General features: G+C 39.0%; 1 protein-coding gene across 1 annotated transcript in view; it reads right to left on the reverse strand.

Annotated features, from left to right (window-relative positions):
• TRHDE (thyrotropin releasing hormone degrading enzyme) overlaps positions 1-27234 on the reverse strand; it is a 380043-nt gene that overhangs the window by 349785 nt on the left and 3024 nt on the right. The window contains exon 2 of the mRNA XM_044227809.1: positions 17116-17389. Within this exon, the coding sequence (XP_044083744.1) occupies positions 17116-17389 (274 nt within the window). The remainder of the gene's footprint in view (positions 1-17115; positions 17390-27234) is intronic.

Consider the following 27234-nt stretch of genomic DNA (forward strand, 5'->3'; position numbering starts at 1 on the left):
GAAAACCTTTTGTCCATGATCCTGATTCAGGAATGTACATCAGAGCATTTTAATATATTCCCAAAACCAAGACCCCCAGCCTGAAGGTTCAGGTTCAGCAAGCCTAGAGTAGTGCCCGGAAATGTGAATCTGAGAAACAGTTACTAGGTGATTCAGATATGCACCTGTACTTTAAGGACCACGACTGTAGAGCCTCCATGAAGTTCCATACATCGGGAATATGAAAAGTTCCATACATCTGGCAACTCCTCAAATAGAACAACATTCACGCTATCCTAAAACAGCCGAATGATACCTGAGTGCAGAACGCAGTATAAAAGTGCCTTCTCATGTGTTCTTTCTGCATGATGAGCTTATGCTCTTTAATTATGAAAACCTTTGTCTCTTAATCCTTCTGTTTCCCAACCAGAAAGTCAAACTCCCTAACGGTGTGCCCTAGATTACCTCCCAGGGCCTTTGCGTGCACGCTGATCTGCAGAAGCAAGCGGGTATCTGTAAGTGAAATGACCTGGATGAGTCATCTATTGCCTCTTGAACACGTGCAGCAGCCTAGCTGCACACTTCCAGACGGAGTCACCTCCATTCCTTCAAGCGGGGTCATCAACCCCCAGTATTCTCAATCAAGGGTGATTTTGCCGGGGCACATCTGATACCACCTGTGTCACAACGGGGGGCACCACCAGCATCTAGCATGTGGAGCCCAGGGATGCTGCTAATGACCTCATAATGCACAGGACAGAGAATCACAACAAAGAAATATCCAGTCCAAAATCAACAGCGTCAAGGATGGAGAAACTGTTCCAAAGGGAGTTGAACGAAACCCCTTCCCCTATAGATCTGTGGTTAGAATACCCAAAACACACAAGCTCTAAGAAGCATCTCACACTGATCCAGAAAATAAGCTCCATGAAGAGAGAAGCCTTGTTCCTCGTGCACACACCGCTGCGGGGGCAGACTTCAGTCTTAACGTCTGTGCGAGCATATAGCAGGAACAGAGAGGAATGCAGGCTTTGCAGTCAGACCAACTGAACTCAAGCCCCCGCTTCAGCATTTAATACTGTGGTACAACAGACAAGGTACGCCATCTCTCAGAGCTGCTTATCCCCTTATCTGTGAATGAAAACTCTTAATCACACTGTTCTAAAGATTAAATTAGATAATCCATGTAAACTTCTTAGAACAGTAACTGACACGTAAGGCGGGATTAATAAAATAATGCTATTATAAAATGAAATAACTAATCTGATAAATGAATGATTTTCCAATGTCCAATAGTGCAGAAAATCTCCTTTCCATTTTTTAACCTACACTCCCCTGCCCTCCCCCCCACCCTTAACTGTAATCTGGTAACTAACAGGATATCACTTCATTTTTTATATGTGGACATAGGATAATAGACACAGACACTTCTTTGTTCAATTCTGGTTTAATTCTCCATGTCTTCAAATAGCTTTCTTTCCCTGATTTCCTCCTGAGAGCAATCCTTCCACACATCTAAGAAGAGTCCATCTTCCCCCATGTGATAGTAAAACATCCCTCACACTCATCTCACTTCCTCTAACGATAAGGTTATAAGCCACTTGCGTGACGCTGGTAATCACGGGAAAAAGAAACATTACAAATTTTGCAGCACTTTCCACAGTGCCATTATGCTGGGGTGTTGAGATGAAATGGCAGTGGTTCTTGTCTCCCCCGCTAAACAATCCTCCTTCACAGACCATCATTTTTAAGGCATTCACACAAAGGTTCCCATGTCAATCTTGTGTGCTCTTCCTTCCCACACCCCAATCAGCCTGCTTACTACTGAGACACAAGTGGTCTCTCTTCTATAGAGGTGGCCATGCCCTGAGCATCCTTCTGGGTCCAGCACTCTGTTTCTTTAAGCTTTTCAGCAGCATTAGAAGGCATATGTTGTTAATCCTGTTCTATAGAAGAGACTGCAGCTCCAGTTAAGAAACCTGCCCTAGTAAATGGGGGAAATCCAAAATCCCACACTGAGCGCCAAATACCAATGTTACCTCCACCATGTTTCTTTTCCCAGCCTGCACTTGACTCCCCACAGCCTCCCAAAAAAAACACACATCATGGGAGAGAATCCCTTCACGCTCCAACAATGTTTTACACAGGCCTATTCAATATGCTTGCTGTTCACACTGCTTCTCCCGAAGGGAAGGGAAGGCAAAAGGACTCTCTCCACCAGGAGCCTCTCTAATATTTCCACAGAGGTCCTTCTGATGGAAGTTCTCGTCATCTAATGAATAACTGGAGAAAAAGAAGAAGAAGAAGAATAACACTCTCCCACTCAGACAAAGTGATCCTGTTTCAAACAATTATTTTTCTCCATGTGAAAGCTGAGACACACTTCTACATTAATTCCAAGCATGTGTACAGATAACCCAACTTTCAGCCTGACTTGCCATTTAAAAGATTTACATCATCAGAGAGACATGTATAATAAATTTGCCATATAAAAAAAAAAAAAGAATTCCGTATTTCTTCATTTTCTTTCACTGGCACGACAGGAGTGTGTCATGTTAAGTTGGAGGGAAGAGAGAATGAAATGCCTCAATCTGGCCAGTCCTCAGCCTGAATCTGAGCTCTATGGAAAAGAGAGAAGGTAAGAGAGTAAGTGAAAGAAAGCAGGGAAAAACTACCGGAAATCAGGGCACACTACCGATACACCATCCTCTTGTTCAAGCAACCTAAAACTCTGAGGTTCTGTGATTCACTTTTATTTATTCCTCTGTCACCCAAACCAAGACACTCATTAAGGCTTTTTGATTTTTCTTCCAAATGTGTCTCCTATCATCCATGCTTCAAATAGTTACTGAGTGACTGCTGTTTGCTACACACCATGGAGGATATAGTATATGCTATCCATATCATTTCTGTGAGCTGCCCCAGCATGTGTGTGTGTGTGTGTGTGTGATTACATGTATCAAATAGCACATGCGTGTGTTCGTCACTGACAACAGCTCTTACAGATATTGCAATCTAGTGAGAGAAGATGTGCAGGAAACAACAAAATGAATTCATTAGGACAATGATCCAAAGAGAATTTACAGCTGAAGGGTAATCACAGTTCAAGGAAGGGAAGGAATCTAGCTGGGCAAGCTTTGTGGAGGCTGTGAAACCTAAAACCACCTAGAAGAACAGGTATTCCCTTAAACAGTTGAGCAAGTGTAATTCTTCCTTGTTACACCAATGTTCTTTAAAATTTCAACTCAGTAATTGAAGCACAGTATTTATGGGGTATTTTTTTAAAGATCTTAATTATTTATTTGAGAGAGAGCACAAGCAAGGGGAAGGGCAGAGGGACAAGCAGACTCCCCACCAAGTAGGGAGCCCGATGTGGGACTCGATCCCAAGACACTGGGATCATAACCTGAGCCGAAGAGAGACGCTTAACCAACTGAGACACCCAGGCATCCCTCACAGAGTTATGCTGAGAAAAAGTTTCACTATCATGTAAAAAACACAGATAGACAGTTGCTGTATTTGCCTTTTCAAGATCTAAATCTTCATTATCCATGCTCAGTCATAACCTTGGGGTGGGGGATGCTTCCAAAACTGCAGGCTTCCTCACCCTCTAAAATTTTTTGCACAGGTCTTCAAAGATGACTACTTCTAAAACTTCACATTTATTATGTCATTTCCTTACCCTTTGGGGGTCCTTATTTTTTTCCATTTCTGATCTAAACTAGTCTCTCTGACCCCATTCTACCTATTTAATTTCACTTCCCACAATGCCACTTTGCATCTTCTCTGGGATCCAGCCTGGTTGAATACAAGCTTGGGAGCTCAGCTGCCTGGGTTTGGATGCTGGTTCTGCCACTGTGAGCCACGTGACCATGGGCAAGTTCAGCAGTCATTTCCCTGTGCCTCACTTTCCTCATCTAGAAAATGGGAATAATAATTATTGAAGTATTAAATGAAATGATACTTAGAACAGTGCCCAGCAGCTAGTCAGGACTCCATAAGGTATATCTCTACTTCTGCTGCTTTTGCTTATAGGATATACTTTCTCCTTTCTTGATAATGTCCTACTGTTTTTCCTTTGAAAAACTACCACTCTGCCCTGAGAGGTACGTTGAAGAAGGAACCCAAGTATCTTCATCATCCCAAAAGTGGGCACTCTATTCAAGTAAAATAAAATTGCTCTTTCTCCTGAGAATTTGAAGACAAAAGCTAAAACAATCTGATGACAGTGCCCTGAGAAGTTTCTTAATTGGTATGCCATCTAGAGCCTCAAACTATCCTTCTCAAGACCTAATTATTTAATTCTTCATTTCTGTGAGCTGTCCAGAATGTACCATTGATTTTCTCTTTTGCTTAAGTTTTCCTGAGATGCTTTCAGATATTTGGGACCAACTGCCTGATATATTAATCTTCTCAAACTGAAGAAAACCCCAGTCTCATTCCTTCCTTGGACATTCTCTTCACTTCACAAAGAGGCTCTCTAATTTACTTTCTGCCTACCCACATCCACCCATCCCTCAGGACCCAAAGCTTTTCAATAATTATCTATGCCCTCACTGATTTCTTTCTCTGTTCTTCAACATCTAGCATACCACTGAATTTTACCTTTCCTTTATAAACTAGTGCCTTCTGTACCATCCAGGGTACGGTTGCGAGTTTATCTTGTCTCATCAACTGGCTTCTAAATCCTTGGGAAACAAAATCTATACCTTATGCATCAGTATATGTCTAGTATTTAACATGGTGCTAAGTCCAGAGATGACACCGGGTATCTATTAGCTTACTAATTAAGGTTAATCCGAAAAGTTAGGATTTTTTCCTCTCCTTGCCATTTGAAGTCTTATAAGTAAGTGAACTTCTTATGAATTCTGCTCAGTCTTTTCTCTCACTGATCTTAAGTGTGCCATAATTTTCCAAATATCAATAGTTCATTATTGAACGCAGTTGCTCAATACATATTTGTGAATGGATAAAGAAATGCGTTTCTTATGATTTTTAAGAAATATAACAAGAAATAAGTCATTTTCAGTGTCATGTGAATAGTACATATGGGTAATGATTGGCTTTAGGCATTTACCAGTTCCTCCCCAAATCAAACCTAATCAGAAAGCAGCACTCACAGACCCAGTGAATTTCTTTTCTGCCATCTGGTCTGAAAAGGAAGTCAAGAAACATTAAGTAGGTGGCAGTAGCTAAGGACAGGCAGTACTATTAGCACTTCTGATGCCTTCTTCCACTCTGAATATTCGCTTTTATATATCCAACTGAATATAAAGGCCTTGTAGGCCTTCCTTTGATTCTTTTTTTTTCCAATTTATTTATTTTCAGAAAAACAGTATTCATTATTTTTTTCACCACACCCAGTGCTCCATGCAAGCCGTGCCCTCTATAATACCCACCACCTGGTACCCCAACCTCCCACCCCTTCACCACTTCACTCCCCTCAGATTGTTTTTCAGAGTCCATAGTCTCTCATGGTTCACCACCCCTTCCAATTTACCCAAAAGCACATACCCTCCCCAATGTCCATATCCCTACCCCCCTTCTCCCAACTCCCCTCCCCCCAGCAACCCACAGTTTGTTTCGTGACATTAAGAGTCACTTATGGTTTGTCTCCCTCCCTATCCCATCTAGTGACTCTTCCTTTGATTCTTTAGCAAAGAATATTTCTCTTTATTTCCTGTAAGTTCCATCTCCAGAAATATTAATATACCTCAACTAAATATCCTAGTCTTCCTAAAAGTTGATTGTAAGTCATATAAGAATAGTCTGATCTGAGTTACATGAACCTTTAGAATATGATTTTGTTTCACCCTTTGTTTTAGATCATAGCTACCCAGAGATTTTTCTCTAGACGGCAGCACATTTTGTGTCTGAGTCTAGATGCAAAAGCTGGGCTACTTTTTCATGTCAGCCACAATCTAAGCAATGGAGCTTGTTTGTCCTACATCCAATTACTGTCTGCTCCTTGATCCTCAGAAAGCTTGATCTAGACTGGCATGGCAGCTTTAATCAAACAGGAAAACAGACCCTGGTCAGGTAAATAATGGAAAAAAGGAAGTGAGAGTCTTTTAGCAACAATGATAAGACATTTTAGATTAGATTTTAGTTTATTATTTTAGATTATCCCCATGCTTCAACAGAAAACTCCTGATATGATCTGAAGCCCTCCCAAGCTCAAATCCCTCGCTTAAAGGATAAAATCAAAACTCCTTAACATGACTTACAAATCCCTTCATGATCTGGCCCCTGCATAAATCCCCAAACCCATCTCTTACTATTCTCTCCTGAATATTACACAATATTCTGTCTACCTCTCTTAGATTATAAAGGGTTAGCCAAAACAATCCTCTAAGTACAAGGTGGCTCAGTCGGTTAAGCCTCTGACTCTTGATTTTTGGCTCAGGTCATGATACCATGGTTATGGGACAGAGTCCCTCACGTCAGGCTCCACACTCAGTGGGGAGACCACTTGAGATTCTCTCTCTCCTCACTCTCTCCTCCTGCCCCTCCACGCATACATGTTTACTCTCTCTCTCTCTCTCTCAAATAAATAAATCTTTTCAAAGAATGAATCCCTCTTTATAAAAAAAAATTAAAATTAAAAAAGTAGAAGTCCTAAAGAACTAGAAGGAAAAAGAATAAGGAATATCAAAAAACAACAGTAATGAACCTGAAGTTAGAAAGAAAGTAGACAGCAAAGAAAATTATGTTATCAGATTATATGCTACTACTTAGATATGTGGGGACCATATCTAAAAGACAGCTGAATTGGCGGTGGCCTCTGCTATGAAAATCCTCACAGGAAGTCTGGGGAAAGGAAGATCATAGCCAAATCACCCTTCCCTCTCCCAAAAAGAGAAGTGGACCTTGCTATGTACCACACAAACCATCACACACACAATCAAGAATAAACATACTACAGCCATGAATACTCTACACTAACTAAATTAGTCTGTTTTGTAGGTTTGCTTTTTTACTTCAAGCTTTTCCTGTAGCTTCTATTAGCCTCCTCAATATGTAGACTCTTAAACCTCAGGACAATTGATAAATTGTGGATTGTATAACAAAACCCATTATCATCCATCACTGAACTCACCATCAGCCCAGGCTAGCCACCAGGGGATGGGTATTTGCTAAAGCACACTCCATTACACCAACATCCCAATGGAAACTTTGGGGCAAGATAGTTCTATAAGCTCTTCCATTAACTAAATTGTGCCTACTCAGTTCACTCCCTCTCTGTTAACATATCCCTCCGGTCTACCATTCCATCCTCTACGTAAGCAATCCTTATTATCAACAGCTCTTATTCCTTAAACAAACCCTAGACACCCACTGCTTCGGCCCACATTCTTATCTTTATTTAGATCTGTTCTTATCCACCCTCAGAGCTGAAGCGAGAGACATGAGCACTTTCCCACTCCTCAATGGTGACTTTACACCACTATTCCTCCACTTCCATTAAAATAAACTCTTCTTTCAGAGTTCATGGCTTTCACCAATCCTCTTCCACATCTAGGCATGTAGGTGTTACACTCAAGAATCTGAAGGCTGGCATAGTTTTCTTGCCACATTCTCAAGGATTCCCTCTTAGTGTTTCTGATGTTTGTTCCAATATGGCCCCACAGTTCTCTGTGCCCTACATGACTGTGTCTTCAATCCTCCTCATCCATCCAACTTTGCAATAACAGGCTTAAAACTCCTTCAACTCATCCTGAAATCTGAAACCTCCCACTCTACCCCAGACCATCTTTCCACCTTACTCCCTTTAACATTCTACTCCTACTTTTTATTCTCATGACTTCTATTTGCCAACTGTCCCAATCCATTTTCCATGAATATCACTCCCATTGTGGGTTCTCTCGCCTTTCTGCCTCTCTGGACACCAAGGCCTATGATTTCAACAAGGCCTTTATGATCACTCTTTTACTGCTACCCCTTTGACTATTGGCCTTGTGTGCCTCATCAGTCTCCCACGCTGAATCTCCCCACATCTGTTTTCTCTGTTCCTGGTCCTGGGTTCTTTAAACAGAAAGGTACAAAACAGTGTTGGCTATTTCCCCTATGAAAACAAGCCATTAAACATCAAGTAGTCATTGGCTTCTGTCTGCGATCTTTTTGGTTCTCTTCCTATAGATTCAGCTCTCCCATATCTAAAAGCCACGCACAAGTAGGCTCTGCATAGATTTATTTTCTTATCCCTTCCATAACTAGCACTGTTAAAAACAGTCTACAGTCACTGCATGCATTTCTTCACTCTACACTCACTTCTTTGCAAAACTCATCAGGTCTGTTCCTCCCACACTAATGAAATTTAAGGAGGTTCATCAATTAAATCATTTTCCTTTTTCAGTTATCAAACTCGTTGGCTCCAATAAACTTGTGACCTAGCCACATAGCTTGCTGACAAGACTGCATACCCAACTGGATAACCCAAACCTGGCTCAAACTTCTCTCTCATGCAGCAGAGGTGAGATGGGAGCTATAATCCCAAGGCAGGCACCTGCAGGACAGCCAGCCTAGGGCTTCCTCACTGGCAAGCCTAACTCTCACCAGCCCCTCAATAATACTCAGAAACTTGGCTTTCCTGATAGGGGACAGAGGCAATCCATGGTCCTTTTATATTTAAGGGCCACCCAATTTCCACCCCCCCATACTAGATACCCCACAGCTTAGACTCTGTACTGAATTCAGCTCCCTGTTTGGCAGTAAAACTTTTCCCCTCAGTACTCAACTTTTAACACTTTTCACCTATGTGTTCCTACAGAGTTCCTAAAAACAAACGATATCTGTATTGTAACATTTGCTATTTATATTTCAATATTAGTCAAACATTTTTCACAAATTTTCATGTCATATATTAATCAAAAGATTTTTGGAACACCCCTGGCCTTGTGACTTCTCTAAAGGAAATTCACTCATTTAGATGTTCAATGGACTTTCAATGAGTACCTATCATTTTCTAGGTGCTGAATCTTACAAAATCTTACAAAGATGAATAAGATATGGTACCATATCTTATTCTACCATATCTTATTCATATCCATATTCATATCCAAAAGGGCTATGAACAGTGAGATACTGACTATAATGGATGAGTTTGCAAAACTTTCTAGGAGCAGAGAGGAGGAGGATAGCTGTCTCTTATTGGGGTCATCAGGAAGCCTCCATTTATATTCCTAAATTGACTGTAATCTAACTCTTTTGTTACTATTTTTCTTTCTCAGTGGACCTTATTATATTGATAATACAATCTAAACAGAATGTCTAATGACAAAAGATCTACTATTAACATGAATTTTTTTCATACTGGAATATATGCTTAGAGCATATTAACCTACACTTGCACATCTCTTGTTAAAATGAGACCTAAGTTTTATTTTCAGTAGGAAATTACATGGAATAATCCCATGTTTTAAGGGTATATATACAATATTACTAGAACTCTAGCATCAGAAATGTGTGTCACATGTATGCTTGTATACATCTTCCTTGGTATATTTGTAATATTTATCACTACTATAAATTTTGTGTATCCCTCCTGTTGTATGCAGTCCACACAATAAAACTAAAAGAAAACATCTGCAGCACTGGTAGTAGATTTTTCCCAGTGTGCCTTCTCTAGAAACTCCTCTTCTTTGCAACACACCCTCCCATCCATGAGGTGAAGCAGAAGATGCCATGTTCCTATGATGTGACTCCACATGTATACTGTCCAGACACAGAGACCAGAGATGATCACGTGACCCATACAGGGGCAATCAGTAACACTCCCTATAAGTCTGGGAGTTTCTAAAGGTCATTTTCCCTCTTGGGTCCTCCATGGCAATATGAGAAACTTGGGGAATTTTGTTGGCGATATGACACCATGTGAATCAAAGAACACAAGTCTGTCCACAGTGAGTAAAGCAAAGCAGAAGCAACACTGATGAGGACCTGCCATAGGATTCCCACGCTTCTCACAGGACTCCAAGTCCCAGGTCTATCCCTGATCTGGGATGCCTTGAGATATCCCGATACCTTCCCAATAAATTTTCCTTTTTGCTTAAGCTCACATTGAGTTTTTGCAACTTGCTAATAAAAGAATGCTGACAAATAAAATTTTATATATCCAGTTATAATAGGATGAACAGAATATTTGGGCAGTGTAGACTGTGCAGCCAAGAGAATGACCAAAAAAATGAAAACCCTTCATTGGTTGTGATAGCCAATTCAGAATACATAGGAAATCTGGAGGAAAGAAACATCCTACGATACCACATTCTTGATTCTTTGCTCAAGGGTCACATTCTTGAGTCTTTGCTCTTCTGATTCCCCAATGTTTACTTATTCCTATCTTTTGTCCCTCATCAAGTCCTACCATTTCTTTCTTTTAAAATGCCTTTCATATCCATACAACCTTATCCATTTACACTGTAACTACTCTAGTCCAGAGTTTCTCAGGTGAAAAACCTAGTCTTAACCCCAAACCCCTCACCCCCTTCTCCTCATGTCCACATATTTTCCATGCTTTTCTCAGGCAGATTATAAAAATTACACATGTCATGACTGCAGCTTTTAAATTCTCAGTGGCTCTTATTGTTAACTGAACAAAATCTGAAAATGTAGCCTGGCATCAAGCTCTTTCACAATCTAGTTTCCATCTACCTCTCACATTTATACATCCCTACTCCCTTCTAGGATTTCTGAATATATTATCAATTTAATTGTCATCATCAGAGTAAGAACAATGTGTCAGGCACCATGCTTAGGATTTTATTAATATAATCTCCTATAATACATATAACTACTGTGATGGTTTCCAATGAGTCCAAATTCTTTGACACTATTCTCATTGAAAGATGGGGTCTACATTCCCTTTTCTAGAATCTGGGCTGCTCTATTTGCTCTATTTGCTCCTAATACAGGGCATTAAAAGTGACACTGTTAAACTTTTTAGGCTGGGTAAGATAGCAATTCCTTGCTCAAAGAAAGAGAGGGGGGAAAAGGTGGTGACTAATACCGTCTATGTAACCATTTATAATGGAGTGAACAGGCAGTGTAGGCCCCTTGATACACTCACCTTTAGAGACCTGGGGAACCAGTAATGTGTTTGATGACTTCAGGCCACCAGGCAGCAAAGTAGCTCAGGCTACATGGTGAGACCACCCACAGGTGCTCCAGATGAGGAGCGAGAAATAAGGCCCCAAATAAGGGGCGAGAAACAGCCAACATCAAGTAAAGACACTTAGTAAAGATGCTCCCGGATGAGTCTGGCCCCCAGCTGTCAAGTCACCCCTGCTGTCAAACCCTCCCAGCTAAGACATTGACAGCAGAGTCCTCCCCTACTCTGTACTGCCCATACTCAGGACACACAGAATCCACATGTATAAGAAATGGTTATTTTTTTATTGCTAAGTTTCATAGTGATTTCTAACTTACCAATATCAATTGGGGCTACTTTTAGTACATAGAAGTAGGGCACTGGCAGAGCAGAAGACTTAAAACATGAGATACTGGTTTTGGCATTGGACTGTGGGTGACAGTAAACGATCCTTGAGAGGACCACGTATCTGAAGCTTTATGGGCTTTAAGGAAGCTGCTGGTGACAGTATGAAGGATGTTAAGGTAAATGGTACTGGAAGCTAAAGGAAAGGAGTCCTCCGTCGCACAGTAGAAACAAGTCTGGCAACACTGATGTCTATAATGCTATGTAAAATCGGAAATATAACTATATTTTCTAGCTCAGAAGACTTTCAAGTAGAATACGGAAAGTGCCACCAACGCCTTCTCTCTGGCCATGAAAAGTCCCAAACAGGAGAGATGAGCTTAAGAACAAACTGTCCAGTTTCCAAGCAAAATTTGGAGCTTGAAATTAAAACTCTTCTCCTTCCCAGGCTCTCCAGATGGCAAGAGATTCTCAAAGTAAGAAATGGACTCAGGGAGGAAAAATATAGGTCACTGTCAGGAAAAGATGATCTAAAGATGAAGCCAAGGACTCAACTTCAGGAACTGTTAAGACTTCAAATACTTTTAAAGTGGTGTCCTTCATACCTTTTCAAACAGATAAAAAGTTTCTAAGGACATTAAGTTTCTGCCTCATGAACATTCTCTGTTCAGTAACAGAGCATCTAGAGTGTTATGAGCATTGTTCTACAAAGCCTCACAGTAGACAAAGGCTCATATTAAAGAAACCCAGGGTATAGTTTTGTCTAATGGAGTGTATGTAACTGGATACACAAAAAGTCCATTTTTTTAAAAAAAATAATTATACCTGGGGGTGCCTGGGTGCCTCAGCTAAGCGTCTACCTTTAGCTTAGGTCGTGATCCTGGAGTCCTGTGATGGAGCCCCACATCGGGTACCCTGCTCAGTGGGGAGTCTGCTTCTCTCTCCGCCCCTCACCCCACTTGTGCTCTCTCTTGTGCTCTCTCACTCTCAAATAAATAAAATAATTTTTTAAAAATAATAATTATGTCTGTTTTGACTTAAAGCAACAGAACCAATGCAAAATAATAATAATAATAATAAGCTTTGGAACCTTAAGTTTTTACAGATAGGAAGCAGGTAGAGAAGGTTATTCCATGGCAAACACAAACTAATTTTTAATTACAAAATAAAAGATGGCTTAAAAGGCAAAACTAAGAACCCAAGTGATGGTGCCAAGTGCCAGGAGGACAAAAGGACAATTTATATGGGACAGTATTAAGCCATGATTTTAAAATTGCCAACATGTGCCCACTTGGATTTCAGAACTGCTATGGGCCAAAAACTGCTATGTCCTCCCATTTTCTCCATTCTTGAATGGAAATTCCTTTTGAAACAATCATATTCCCAGCTCAGCATCATCTGTTGTGGGAGAGAAGATAGATAACATGTCCCTTTAGTTAACAGGCCTTCAGAGCAAAAGAACCATGTCTAAGAAATGAAATCTAAATAGTCTCATTCACACCTAGAGCTAAATCAGATGGTGAGATCCTGGATCTCAGACTTCAGCCTGATGTTGTAATGCAGTTAGACCTACTGGTGAGTGCATTTTGTATGTGATATGAATGTAAATAATTTGCTGCCTGAGAGAAGATGTACTTATTTGAAAACACATCCGCAAATTCACTGACACTCCCTTATCAAGAGGTGGGATATACGCCCTTCTCCGGCAATTCAGAAGCAGCCTTAATGACCTACTTGTAACCAGGAGCAGAAGTGATGATGTTTATGATCATAATAACCACACACTATGCCCCGTAGATACCCCATAGATATCCCTACCTTTGTCTTTTCTTAGTAACATTTCCCATCAAGGACTATATGCATACATCATCTGCTTTTCTTTTCTTTTTTTTTAATATTTTATTTATTTATTTGACAGACAGAGATCACAAGTAGGCAGAGAGGCAGGCAGAGAGAGAGAGAGGAGGAAGCAGGCTTCCCGCTGAGCAGAGAGCCCGATGCGGGGCTCGATCCCAGGACCCTGGGATCATGACCTGAGCCAAAGGCAGAGGCTTTAACCCTCTGAGCCACCCAGGCACCCCCATCATCTGCTTTTCTAAGACCAAACCATCATTCGGGGTCTTAGTAAATCCCATCTACTCCATAAAGCATACCATTAGACTCCAGCCTTAGCAATTTCTCCCTCTTCTAAATGGTCTTGAATTTATTTTCTACAACTTTCTTTTCACAATTAGTGAATGCCAGTATCACTAAGACGTAATGAGAGAATTCATTGCTTTTCTAATGCAGATTCCTTGGCTACGCTCTTGAATTATGTCCCTAGACTCCAAATGCCTACAGAATGAAAGCAAGTAATATACAACAATAAATCTGACATGGTGCAAAAGAAAAAAGTGGTCTGAATTAGGTTACACTAGGAAGCAATTGTTTCATGTAAATGGGCCAGCCACCACCCAGCTACAGGGCACTGATTTTCTTCATAGTAAATATTACCACCTGATATACATTTATTTGTTTATTGTCACTCTCTCCTCATGAGAATGTAAGTTCCCTGAGAGTAGAGTTGTTGCTTTGTTTGCTGCTATATCACCAGAGCCCAGAACAATACCTGACACTCAGTAAGTATTTGCTGAAGGAATAAATGAATGACCAGTTGTTGCCACATGGGAATGTGAGCCCAATGTCACAAGTTCTTCCCATTTTTCAAGAGAAGCCAGAAATAAATAATTTTATGTGCACTCTCTCAATTTCTAAATATCAACAATTAATTACAAAAATATTAAGCCATTTTAGGAATGGGTAAACAAAATAGATCTCCCAGCTTGGATTCCACCTGAAAGAGGCACTTGCAATCGCTGTACTAGAACGATCTGAGAGTTTTTTACCCAATTACTTAGAATAGTGCCTAGCAAGGTGCAGAAAACTTGAGAAGTAAATGATGATGCTTCAAATACACACACTTGAGGCACTATTATGATTCAGCTGCAAATTATTAAGATGCTACTCTAGTGGGGCGCCTGGGTGGCTCAGTGGGTTAAGCCGCTGCCTTCGGCTCAGGTCATGATCTCAGGGTCCTGGGATCGAGCCCCGCGTCGGGCTCTCTGCTCAGCAGGGAGCCTGCTTCCCTCTCTCTCTCTGCCTGCCTCTCTGCCTACTTGTCATTTCTCTCTGTCAAATAAATAAATAAAAATCTAAAAAAAAAAAAAAAAAAAAGATGCTACTCTAGTTATGCTCTTACAGCTCAAAGAAAACTGGGTCAGCTTCTGCTCCAACATGACCACCTGGACTTCACAAGACTGTCCCTACCCCCAAGATCCTAAAGCTAAACTTCCACTCCTTCCAGCTGTTAAGAGTTCAGAAATGTGATTCCTATGTGCTCCTCTCCAGTAATAAAGAGGAAACGTGATGAAAATAAAAACAGATTGGATATCCAAGAGGTGACCAAAAAAAAAAAAAAAAAGAACCAGGTTTTAAACTGTATTTCCACAATTGATAAATAAGGGCTCCCAGTGGCAATTTTGTTTTCCTTTTTATTATCCTTAGCATTTTTAGATTATATAATCTAAAATTTTATTTCAGTTGACCTTTTGATGTTCTCTGGTAGCATGTTTTATCTTTTCTACATAAAAATTATTAAAGAGGAATTTTAAAATATTTACTAACTACTTGGATTCTTAACCCTAATAAAAGTCACATCTAATAATTAGAGTGTGTCTGCATTTAAATATAGGTCACTTAGCAACAAGCTTAATTGTGTAGGGCTGAGAACACCTTTAAGATGTTTTAAAGAAAACATACTAGAAAAAACACTTCCAGTGTGCCCCATGCTGCAAGCTGATGCACAGCAAGCCAGCCATCAACTTTTGAAGACGTCAGAGTAAATGAGATGTCTTGGTGTTCCTTTTCTGTGTGTGGTCCAACATGTATAGCCTTGAAGTATCCATAGGAGACATCAACAAACATCAGAGGAACTCAACATATCAAATGAGTACAAGTCCAGAAGAGCAAAATATCTTCTGGCCCTCTATAGCCAGCATTTAGGACCTAATTTTAAGGATTATGTAGATTAATTCATTATACACAGTTCTTCAATAATGGCATTAATTTTTTATGCATGCAGATTTTACTTTTTAAATAGGTGTCACAGTGATTTAAATTGAAAGTAACACTGAGAAAATTTATTGATCCAAACCTATTTTTCAAAATTTATGTGGTTTTGGACCTATGAACTTCTTACAGAACAAGAATATAGATTTCTGTTAACTCCTTTTGTTATGTTTGAGCAATGCTGAATACAATGGCCCCGAACAGGGAGAACTATTACTGGAATTCTTTTACAGACATACAGCTGAAACGATGAAACAGAGTTCCCAGGGCACATGGTGGGAAAAAGCCCAAAATATGGGATCAGACCAACGAAGTTTGTCTTGCAGCTCTACCACTTATTTAACTTTTTGACTCTGGGTAAGTTACTTAATTGCTTTAAACCTCAATTTACTTTATTCATCTGGAAAAACAGAATCATAATACCTTACTTTAGGGGCAACATAAAAATTAAAATAGATACATACTTATTGTGTAAGTCATTGAAATGAGGAGGAAGTTGTTAACTCAGCATGGCGTGACCTGACCTGACTAGTGCCAATACAATAAACAGCATGCAAAAAATGCTTGGAACACCATGCTGTCACAAATGATAGTTATCACAGAATGTCCAATTGCATCTTATTGTAAATTAAATGCAGAGCATGGCTTCTCTAGGCTTCCCATATATCATGCTCCCCTAAGAATGTATTTCTGTACACTTCGGTATTACAGGCTAAGAGAAGCTTTATAACCCTACAGAAATTCTAGCACACTGGCAGATGAACTCATGGACAAAAATACCCATTGAGCATTGTTGCTAATCAGAAAAATTAAAATGGTTATCTATAGGAGGATGACAGATTTTGATATCTTCACTAAAACCATTCTATTCAGATAAACCACAAAAACATAATTTAAATCAAATATTAAAATGAAATAACTTAGAGAACTATATCTATAATATAAATCACTTATGTGAAATTTTAAAGCACAGCATCTATTATAGAAATATACATACACACACACTTGGTAATTGTATGAAAATATGCATAGAAATGGCAAACATCAAATTCAGGACAATAATTATCTCTAAAGGAAGAGGTAAGGCAATGAGATCAGGCAGGTGCAGACAGAGGGCTTCAATTCTATCCAGTGTCTTTTACATTCTCAAAAACTAAATTAGACTAGAGCAAAGATGGTAAATTGTTTAGATTCTCTAGAGCTGGCCTGTAGGCTTGTGGAGTTTATTACAATATTCTCTACATTTTCTGTATATTTGAAATATTTCACTATAAAGAGAAGCAGCTTTCCCAGTCCCATAAATAAAAAGCAATTTCCCAAAGCAGACAACAGTTCTTTCAGAAACATTCAGAAGCTAAAAAGGGATGGGGATGCTGGGGACGGAGGAGGTGGAGAAAGGTACAAGAGGGGTGGGTACGGAAAAGACACTCCTCTTTGACTCTAGAAACCAGGAAAATAATTTTCCGCCAAGGATTAACAAAAGAATTTAGCTATGTATGTCTTGAAGAGGATAAAAATGATTCATTCTTCATCCAGAAATAAGATTACTATACAACGCGTCCATTATCTAAAAACATATTTAAGTGTAAAATACTTACTGCAACCCCACTCTTGGTGGTGGTTTCTCTGTATGTGAAGTTGCAGATCGCCCAGGCTAAATAATATGTAGACATGAGAGGGGTCTGTGAAAAGTGATCCGTAACCCATCCATCTTCCTCAAACACAGAAGTTTCCACTGGCATATTGGATAAAGATAAATAGGTTGCTTGGTGCTTGATGCTAATTTTGAAAGTAGCCTTGTAGATCGGCTCGTCAAAACAAGGAAATGCCTTTCTGGCATGGGTAGGTGAAAACTGAGTGACACCAAGGAATCTGGAAAACAGAAAATGACGTTCTCAATTACATTCATGGATTGATAAGTTATGACCATTTTACATGCTTCTGCCGATAAAATAATGTATTTTGCCAAATTGCAAGGTAGTTTCTTCTGTGCCAATCTTAGGTGTATGAATAGCATGAAAGTATAATTTGTATGTATTTCCCCAACAATAAAAATTCTTTGGGGAAGTTTTTATCTCAATTAAAGTAAATCCTCTAAACCCAGACCAGTGCTTTTTAGACGAAACATTACACTTTACAGAAAAGCAATTCATCAGCATCCCATTGGCAAACACTGGAAAACAATAGTTCTCTTTTTTGGTATGCCCTCACTTTCCCCTCTAAATGTATTTAAGTCAATGAAACTAAAATCCAAAAGATGTCATCAGATACATGTAGAATACAGACCATCAGTGAGAAACATCTGTGCCCTCAAATTTCAGCTAGATGTGATCTGATTTTGTTAAGGACTTTGAAACATGACAAACTTTGGTCTAAATTCTGGCTTTGCAACATTCTCAGCCATATCATCTTGGATGACTACTAAATTTCCCTACGGTTTAGGTGTTCCTTGCTTGGAAGGAAATAATCAAGCCTAACTTTTAAAAAGTACTATAAAGCTTAATGGAAATATATATATAAACACATGTTTATACTGACTAATCCAGAGATTATCAGTTTTACGACTCACAATACATATTTACTATACAAATTATAACTTTGGTATTATTGTGTTAATACAGGTAATTGTACATAATAAATATATAATAAACATGTCAATGTAGATATAGGTGTATATATTTCTACTAAGTATATTTAATGCCTTCAAGTTTTCAGATCAAGCTGCAACATTGCATTTCATTAAAACTAACTAGAAACAACCTCTTCATTTTGCCACAGTTATTACAAATGAAAATACTCAAACTAAGTAATTCAGGGACACCCTTTTAACTTGAAAAAGAAGCCATCATTTATGAAAACAGTCATGATACAAATCAATTTAAACTTTTCTGATAAAATTAGTTACAAAACTCAATACCAGGCAAGTCAACATCAGACCCTTCATAAAACATGACTGAGTGCTGAAGTCATTTCTTTAAAAGACTCTTTCCCCCAGAAGTAGTCCTGCCACCACTCCCCCTTCATCACCCACAATGTTCCTGGTTAATATAACATGGCACCCTATCCCACTGAGCTCAAACCTGGCCTCAAAATTATTTTCAGCATAACACTTGAGGCAGCTGCTAGCGATCAATAGGAGTTGACATATGCATTGAATCCTATTGGCTATCCATGGCTCAAACCATCAGATGTAAATGCTTATACCTTTTTAACATTATGAAGCTTACATTTATCCTTGAGAGTCTACTTTTTTAAAAGTTAATTTTGAAGCAGAGAAAAATAAGACATTCTAAAGATTAACTGTATACTTACTCTCGGAAAGAGGATTTTGGGGAGTTATCTTGAAAAGAGTACTGGGTTGCCACATAACAGGCTTGGGTTACTGCTAGAGCCTATTTTTTCATTAGTAGAAGGAAAATAATAATGCTTTCTATGCTTTCCTTCCAAAGCTGTCGAGATGATAAAATGATGTAATATATGGGAAAGAAGTCAAATCTTCAGACAAATAAAAGGTTAAAGTTGGAAGCAATCTTAGGAGCAAACTGTCCTCTCTCATAAATTTCTAAAATGAAAAAGTAATTCCAGTAGGTAAGTGATTTGTCCAAAGTTACACTAGCAATTAGCACAAAGCTGGGTCTAGAAGTCAGTTTCTGCGTCTAAGTGAAAAGCTATTATATTTCAAGAACCTTTAGCCATAATTTATAAACAATGTTTTAATTTGACTGTTGGTAATAAAGGTTCTTCTTTCCAAAAATGCCAGTACCATGATAATAGTTTTCCTTATGATTTTCTATTGATAGTAATATAGTTTTGTTTAATGAGAGGTCAGTTTAATAAAATGTCCTTTCAGTTAAAAAGTACCCATTTACAATTTTCTCTTGACATGCTTCCGTCTTCCATAATGTTTTTGAATCTCATCTTTCCATCTCATTAATTGAAATGTCCACTGAGCTTGATATTTCTTTCCTGAGCTCTTTAAAATTTACCTGCAGGATTCCACATATGGGTAAAGAGTGTTCCTTTTTAATTTTCTGAGTCTGAGAACTCCAGTTCCACCACTGACAGACATCTGCTGTGTGTGAGCTTTTTAGGTACATGGATTTTTTTTTAAGATATGACCTTTTTTTTCTTAAGGTCATGATAAGGTAGACGACTAATAATACTGGGGAAAAGGCTCTGCAAGAGTTCAACAGAAGGTTTGCAATTAGAATGTATTAGTCATTAAGAAAAAATCAAAGGTATCTTTGGCATTAAGTAATTAGTGGGTAGGAATTTATTAGGTATAGAAGATTTAATACATCTGGGTTAATGAGAAATTCATAAACCAAATATTTATGCAGAAGAATCATGTTGTGTACTCTCTTTTTGCCTTATATAGTAAGTAAATATGTTAGTAAAGCTAGCAATTTAAATCACTGATTCTCAGGGTTGAAAGGAATATAAAGACCATCTAGTGCCTGTTTCTGCAATTAATATTCTTAATGAATTCACACACACCACAGTATATATCTATGCACAGAGGGCCACCATATATTCTGATAATGTCTAAATGAGGAAATACCAATTTCACAGTCTGGCAACTGAGGACGATTGCAATTGAATTTCAATTCGGTATTTAGGAAATCAAAAGAAGTCCCTTGGTAAAGAAGAGTGGTTGGACTAGATTACTTTTTAGGTCTTTTCCAAGCTCGAGATCCTATAACTGAACAAAACTGAGAAATAAAACATTCCCTGAACTTGATGAGATTTTTTTCTTGAATATTAAATTACACTACCGCTAAATAGCTTTTTACTACAAGCTCTGTTGCACATTTGTTTCTCTTAATCATCATTCTTGAGTGTTCAACACTGAGGAGAAAAAGATAAATATATATGCTTCCTTCCCTCAAGGAGTTTATACTCTAATAAAAGAAATTAAACAAATACCTAACCAGGTATTCTACAAAAAGCCATGACAAAAAAGGAAAACGTATGAAGACATTACATTCTCCTGAAGCAAGACCTCTCAGTTTCCGCACTACTGACATTTTAGATTGGATAAATATTCTTTGTTGGGGGCTGACCCGTGTCCTGTAGGATGTGTAGCAGCATCCCGGGGCCCTTACCACTAGACGCCAGTAGCACTTTCCACCCCATCTGTGACAACCTAAAGGAGGAGCAGGGCAAATACTCAGTTGAGAGCCATCTGCCTTAAGAACAGAAGAGACTTCACAGAGAAAGAAGCATTAACAATTGGTCTAAAAGCCTGGGTAGTATTTTAAAGGTCAGAAGCAGATGAAGAAGTAAGGCAGTTGACTCCACGTAGCACAGAAACAAGCCTTTAAAAGAGTGTTGACTCCCTTATTAAGTTAGCGTTCTGCCTGGCCTCTCATGGATTCTGGCTTTAACAGGTCTCAGCATTGCCTGTCCGTCTCTAACACCTCTCTGACCCTCGGTACTCCTCTGTCTAACAAAGAGAGCTAGTTCAAGGCTCTGTCCCCTCAACATGCAACAGTGTCTGCTGGATTTTAAAAATATCATTCTGCCTTCATCGTTGCCTTGTTAGGGTTGCCTTCAGTTGGTGGAAGTGAGACTTCTTTTCTGTTTACTGTCATCCCAAACATCAAAGAAGCCTCTAAACAAGGAGACTTGGAGTAGAAAGTAATGAATTTGGGTTTTGAGTAAATTCAAAGTAAGTCTGAAGTGGTAGCAGGACACCAGATAGAAGAAATACAAAAAATTAATTAAAAATAGAAACATTTTCATATACAGTATAGATACGAAATATACACATAAATGCAGCAAGTAATATAAAACAGCAGGAGGCAGAAGGTAATCGGGACAAGTATTTCATTTTCTGTTTTTCTCCTGCTTTTTAAACAAAATCATTTTTATCTTTTAATGAATCTCTCTATTACCATAAAAAATGCTACATCCAAAAGTGACATCCTAGAAGTGTCATTCCAAGAATGTCACTTTAGCATAACTAGAAAAACAGAAATAATATACATGTATTTTAATTCTCTTCTGTCTAAAATAAATTACTTTATTTCTTAACAACTTGCCTATTTGACATTTTGGTTGAGCTAAGAAGGAGGGTGTAAAGCTCCGTGTTGCCTCTGAAGGATACAGAGAATTGATTTCTTCTTATTTCTGCGGAAGTTCACTAGGCAAGCTACTTGTGTCAAGTCATTATGATAAGATCCAGCAGAAGTAATGCATTAATGTTGGCTGATATTGCCAACAAATTACTGTATGTGATACAAAACAATTTCTGTTCCATTATTTTCAGTTCGCCTTTTCGTAAAGTTAAAATATGCATAGGAAACCAACATTTGCGTGACTTTGTTAGCATTCAGATTGATTTGTGACTTTTCATTGTGGAACCCACCCAAACTAAGAGAACCCCACAAATGGTATGCCCTATTCAAGAGGTTTGCATCTGGACCACATCTTTGCACACCACACATAAAGCAGCGAGAATCATCTTTGAGTTTCCTTCTACCTCGCTTGTAATTTGCCCGGTGTTGCAATAGTTTCTGACCCTTAATGAAAACTCCCAAGACCTAAAGAAAAGTTCCAATGGAACTAATCCACTGTTTGCAGTAGATGGACTCAGTTACAAGGTCATGGAAGTTACACATGTCCCATTTAAAGTTAAGGTTGTTAATCAAAATGCAAATTATTACTCAATGACAAAACATTTTAAGCTAAAACGGGTCGTTGTTTAGACTGTGTGTTTTTATGTACTTCAATGAGTCATTAAACCTCTGCCACTTCAGAAGAAAAGTGCTCCTGCTGAATATTCAGTGCCATAAGCAAGCGTGTAATCTATTTTTTTTAAATAACCATTCTAGTAAAGTAAAAACATAATGTAATAATGCCAGCAGTATGTATGTAGGAAGTGGTGCATATGTGAATAATCGTGTTATAAAAACAGAGCACAATATTCATAATTGTTTTCCTATTTATGTACTAAATACTCTTACCAAAAATGAGTCCTGAGTGCTTGATCACCATTGATGAAGAGTATTATGAATGCACTAAAATTACGTTTGCAGGCCATAATATTAGATTCTCATAAGAATAAATAAACTAGTGTCTGAGATTCATTTGTTTCATAGTGGAAGGAGGCAGAGCAATACGTAAGTATTATGAAATACCGCTACTCTCAGAACTCAAATAAAGTCTTAGGAACAAGAGCTAATGACTAGTGTGCCTTTTCCTTCGTACTTGCAGTTTTTTCATTTGATGCTCTAGCTTGCGATGACAACGAAGGCACCCCCCGCCCCCGGCCCTTCAGCCACTGGTCTCTGCTCTTCTCGCTGCTGATAGAGAGCAGTACCATAACTAGAGAGTTGTATGTTCCTTTTGTTTCACACTCTCTTCCTGCTCTCTCGGCCCCCTCCAGCTCACAGGGCCTGAACCAAGCATGGGTTCCTCTCGCTGCCCAAAACCATATATGGCGTTGCTCTTCACTCTCTTCTTCAGAGTGGAAAGGCTCTGCTTCCTCTTCTCTGTCTTTTGAACCTTGCTTGGGAGGAAAAACAGAAAGCAGCAGGAGGAATGTCCACAGGTGACCACTTCCCCACTGTCTTGATAATAGTTAAAAACCCCAACCCAATATTGACCCTACATGACCCTGTACCAATGCAAATAGTAGATCTCCAGCCATGGAATAATATAATAATATTAAAACCCCCCAAAAAAGCTTACCAGTTGTCAGACATGGCTCTAAATGCTTTATTACTTAACTTGTGATCCTCATAATAACCCTAGGAAATAGGGTATCATTTTTCCCATTTTCCAGATGAGGATACCAGACATAGAACAATTAGGAAATTTTGCCAGGCTCATAAAGCTAGGAAGTGGCAGAGTCAGGTCATGAACACAGGCAGCCTGGATCCAGAGTCCCTGAACACGCTAAGCACACATGTGCTCTTCCATCCAGCAACACAACCAAAAGCAGCTTGAACCAGTTCTTAAAAGAGATGGGAAGTAACCAGGATTGGTAATTTTAAAACTTTTTTCTTTGTATACCCCTCCTCTGATTTTTTTTTTTCAGTTGTGTGGTCATAGGGAAAGATCTGAATAATTAAACTAAAACATCACCCTGCAAGTGAACCTACGTCTACACTGGGAATTCACCCAATCCTGGAAAAACCAGTGCTAGAGCTCCCTAACCCAGGAAGCCACTCATTTATTCAGAAGCAGGTAAGGCAGGAGGGGTGAGCCGGGACCCCCTTACCCCACTTCAGCCCCACCCAATCTTGCCAGTCTTGTTTTCAATACCACCATACATTGCGGCCACGTGAAATCATTCCAGATTGGCCAGGAAACCTGGGGGAGGGGGTATCTTTCAACTTTATATTCTTCCAATTTCCATGTGGTGAGATTCTACTTGCTGGAGAAACATCCACTCTCTAGTGGCAAAAAGCAGGAAGACCTGGGACTTTGAAAAACTCTGGAGGAACCTAGTCACCATAGCAAATCTGAAAGCACGTAAAGGACAAATAAATAATTAAAATGAAGTGGGCAATTTTGACAATGAGGATGACAGGTGGGAGAATGAGCAGGGGGTGAAGAGGAACACCTTTCCTCGCAAAAGGATGTGTTAAAGATCAATCATTTCTTCCTTGCTCCTTTTATATCCTTCTCGAAGCTGTGCTTAAAGAAGTGAGTGTTATTCTTGTCATCACATGGACAAATGTCCCCATCCTCAACAAACGGCCTCCAGCCCATCACCATACCCAGTGGGGAGAACGGATTTGAGGAAATAAACATGCTTTGCAAACCAAACAAATACCAGAGAACCAGTCACAGGCCCGCCTTTGTTTGAAACGGATCTGAGCAGATAGGCCCTATTTAGGATTTAGAGTACTTTGCACACATAAAAACACAGGCAAACTAATTTAACTCCTTGAGAAGAAGTATATATTGTATTACTATCCAGGGTAATCAAATCAGATGGCACCATGAAAAGCATGTAGGACAGGGGCGCCTGGGTGGCTCAGTGCATTAAGCCTCTGCCTTCAGCTCAGGTCATGATCTCAAGGTCCTGGGATTGAGCCCCGCATCAGGCTCTCTGCTCAGCAGAGTCTGCTTCCTCCCTCTCTCTCTGCCTGTCTCTCTGCCTACTTGTGATCTCTCTCTGTCAAATAAATAAATAAAATATTAAAAAAAAAAGAAAAGAAAAGAAAAAGCACACAACAAACACCAATTGTATGGATTTTCCTATCTAAATGAGTCACTAGTCATTATTAACTGATCAAAGCTTTTTTTTTTTTTTCCCTAATTTATTTATTTGACAGAGAGAAGAAAACATCAAGAGAGGGAATCTGGCAGGGGGGGTGGGAGAGGGAGAAGCAAGCCTCCTGCTGAGCAGGGGACTCAACGCGGGACCCCATCCTAAAACCCTGGGATCATGACCTGAGCAGAAGGCAGGCGCTGATTAGACTGAGCCACTCAGGTGCCTCTGATCAAAGCTTTTTAAAAATATTTTCTAGATTTGGTTTACTGATGGCATTCTGAATTATGACCAAAATCCAGCTTGGGACTCTGTTAGGCCATATGGTTATGTGTGCCTGACAGGAAAACAATGAGCTAAGTCCATTAAGGAATTCTATAAAAAAAGTTTTCACAGAAACAACTGGTTCTTACAGATTTTTCAGTTCAGAGCCTTCTATAGAGGAGCAAAAAGACATAAACTCTAACTTGCTCATATGAAGATATCTCCTCTCCAGAATGAACGACAGAAATGAGACTGCTTTCAATATAAAAGCCATGTGGTGGTTTTCTAGTTTTTATTAAATATCATGATTTTAATTCAGTCCGGGAAAGTATGAGGCATCAAATCATGTACACTAATACCACAGAAGATCAAATAGCTCTCCATAAAATTCTCTATTCTCGCCACAAGACTTTGCAAGAGAGTTTTTTGCAGTTCTCCTTGAGAACCACAATCTTATTTTCCCATTTTATGTGGAGATCATGGTTTCTCTTTAAAATAATCCTTTACAGAAAAAGACCACCCATTTTTAATTTATCTTCTGTAACTGTGGCATGTTATAGACCAAATCAAAGTTTGTCAAAAAAAAAAAAAAGTCTTCCATTTGAAAATGGATAAAACATTCATTTACTTTGAGTAAATTTCCTCTTTCGATCCAACCATCTGGTTCTAAATTAAGGTACCCTACTTTGAACATGGGTATGCTTGCCATCTGGCTACCCGAAAGCAGCAATTACTTCAGGTAAATGAACATATACCTAATTCTAAACAAGTATATTCTACTATAGGATAATATGACATAAATACACACCCTTTTTATCTGCCTGCTATGCACCAACTTGAGGAAAAAAATGAGTATGTGCTCCGCCTAATGGAGATAATTTACCGCTGTGTGTAAACATTTCAAATTCAAGAGAATTTATGTATTTGCAATATTCAACAAGTGGTGAATTTCTCATTATCCAAATTATCAACTGAAAGCAGAAGAGCCTTGGGTTTCAGGGTAGAGTCTATGCTTCTGTCTTCTACCTTTCTCCAGTGCGGTATAAGAACCAGAAAAGGTAAGTGTTCCATGTAGGATAAAACCAGGTCCCATTCAATACCTTGTCGGGGAGAAAACCTTCCAAGGGTCATAGGTATATAGCAATAGTGAGATCTAATGTTCCTGCCCTCACCCAAATTCTTTTTCTCAGACTTCGGAGAAGGGAACCAAAGAATCACATTGACTCCTGGGTATTAATGTCTCCATATAGGCTAAATAAGGTGGACTCAATTGCAGCACTGCTCTTTTAAATACTTCCTGTTGCTCTCTGTGACTCCCCATTGGCAGAATAAATACCTATTTTATTGCAAAGATTATCCAATAATTAACTTGGCAAAAACTACAACTAACTAAAGACCATGATGTTTTATCATTAATCAAATGAAAATTTAGAATTTACACCTATGTCCTCTTTGAAAGTGTTTAAAATATCAAATTACAGAGCATTTTGGGGACGAAATCATCACCAAAGTCCAAACCTGACTGAGTTCCTGACATTGGTATGTTTTAAAAATTCTCCAAGTAGCCATGGTAACAACAACAATCAAAAAAAAAAAAAAAGACTTAATAGATGTAATGTTCACATAATTGGGAACAGAGATTTCCTTTGCCATATTAACTCTAGTTAGAAACACACTCAAAAAATTATCATATTCACTCTGGTATTGATGGAAAAAAAAAAAAGAAGAAGAAGAAGAGAAGGACTTTCTCTCAGACGCTGTTTAGAGACAAAAACCTGGGGTGCCTGGGTGGCTCAGTGGGTTAAAGCCTCTGCCTTCGGCTCAGGTCATGATCTCAGGGTCCTGGGATCGAGGCCCGCATCGGGCTCTCTGCTCAGCAGGGAGCCTGCTTCCTCCTCTCTCTGCCTGCCTCTCTGCCTACTTGTGATCTCTGTCTGTCAAATAAATAAATAAAAATCTTTAAAAAAAAGAAAGAAAGAAAAAGAAACAAAAACCTGAGAGCTCCAGAAATATTGAATCCAGATTTTCTATTGGGATGCAGAATACAGCCACATGTGCTCTAGGTTAAACTTTCAACCAAGTCATTTACATCTTTGGGAGAAAACTGAAAGAGACAGTTTAAACACAAATATGCACTAGGGGTACAAGAAAACAGTTACGGGTCAAGCTGAAACATCTGGTCTTTTTAAGAGTCCTGCTAATTTGAATATACTGACCAAAACAAGTT

This window comes from Neovison vison, chromosome 12, assembly GCF_020171115.1.
Source record: "Neovison vison isolate M4711 chromosome 12, ASM_NN_V1, whole genome shotgun sequence".
In the NCBI taxonomy this organism is placed as follows: domain Eukaryota; kingdom Metazoa; phylum Chordata; class Mammalia; order Carnivora; family Mustelidae; genus Neogale; species Neogale vison.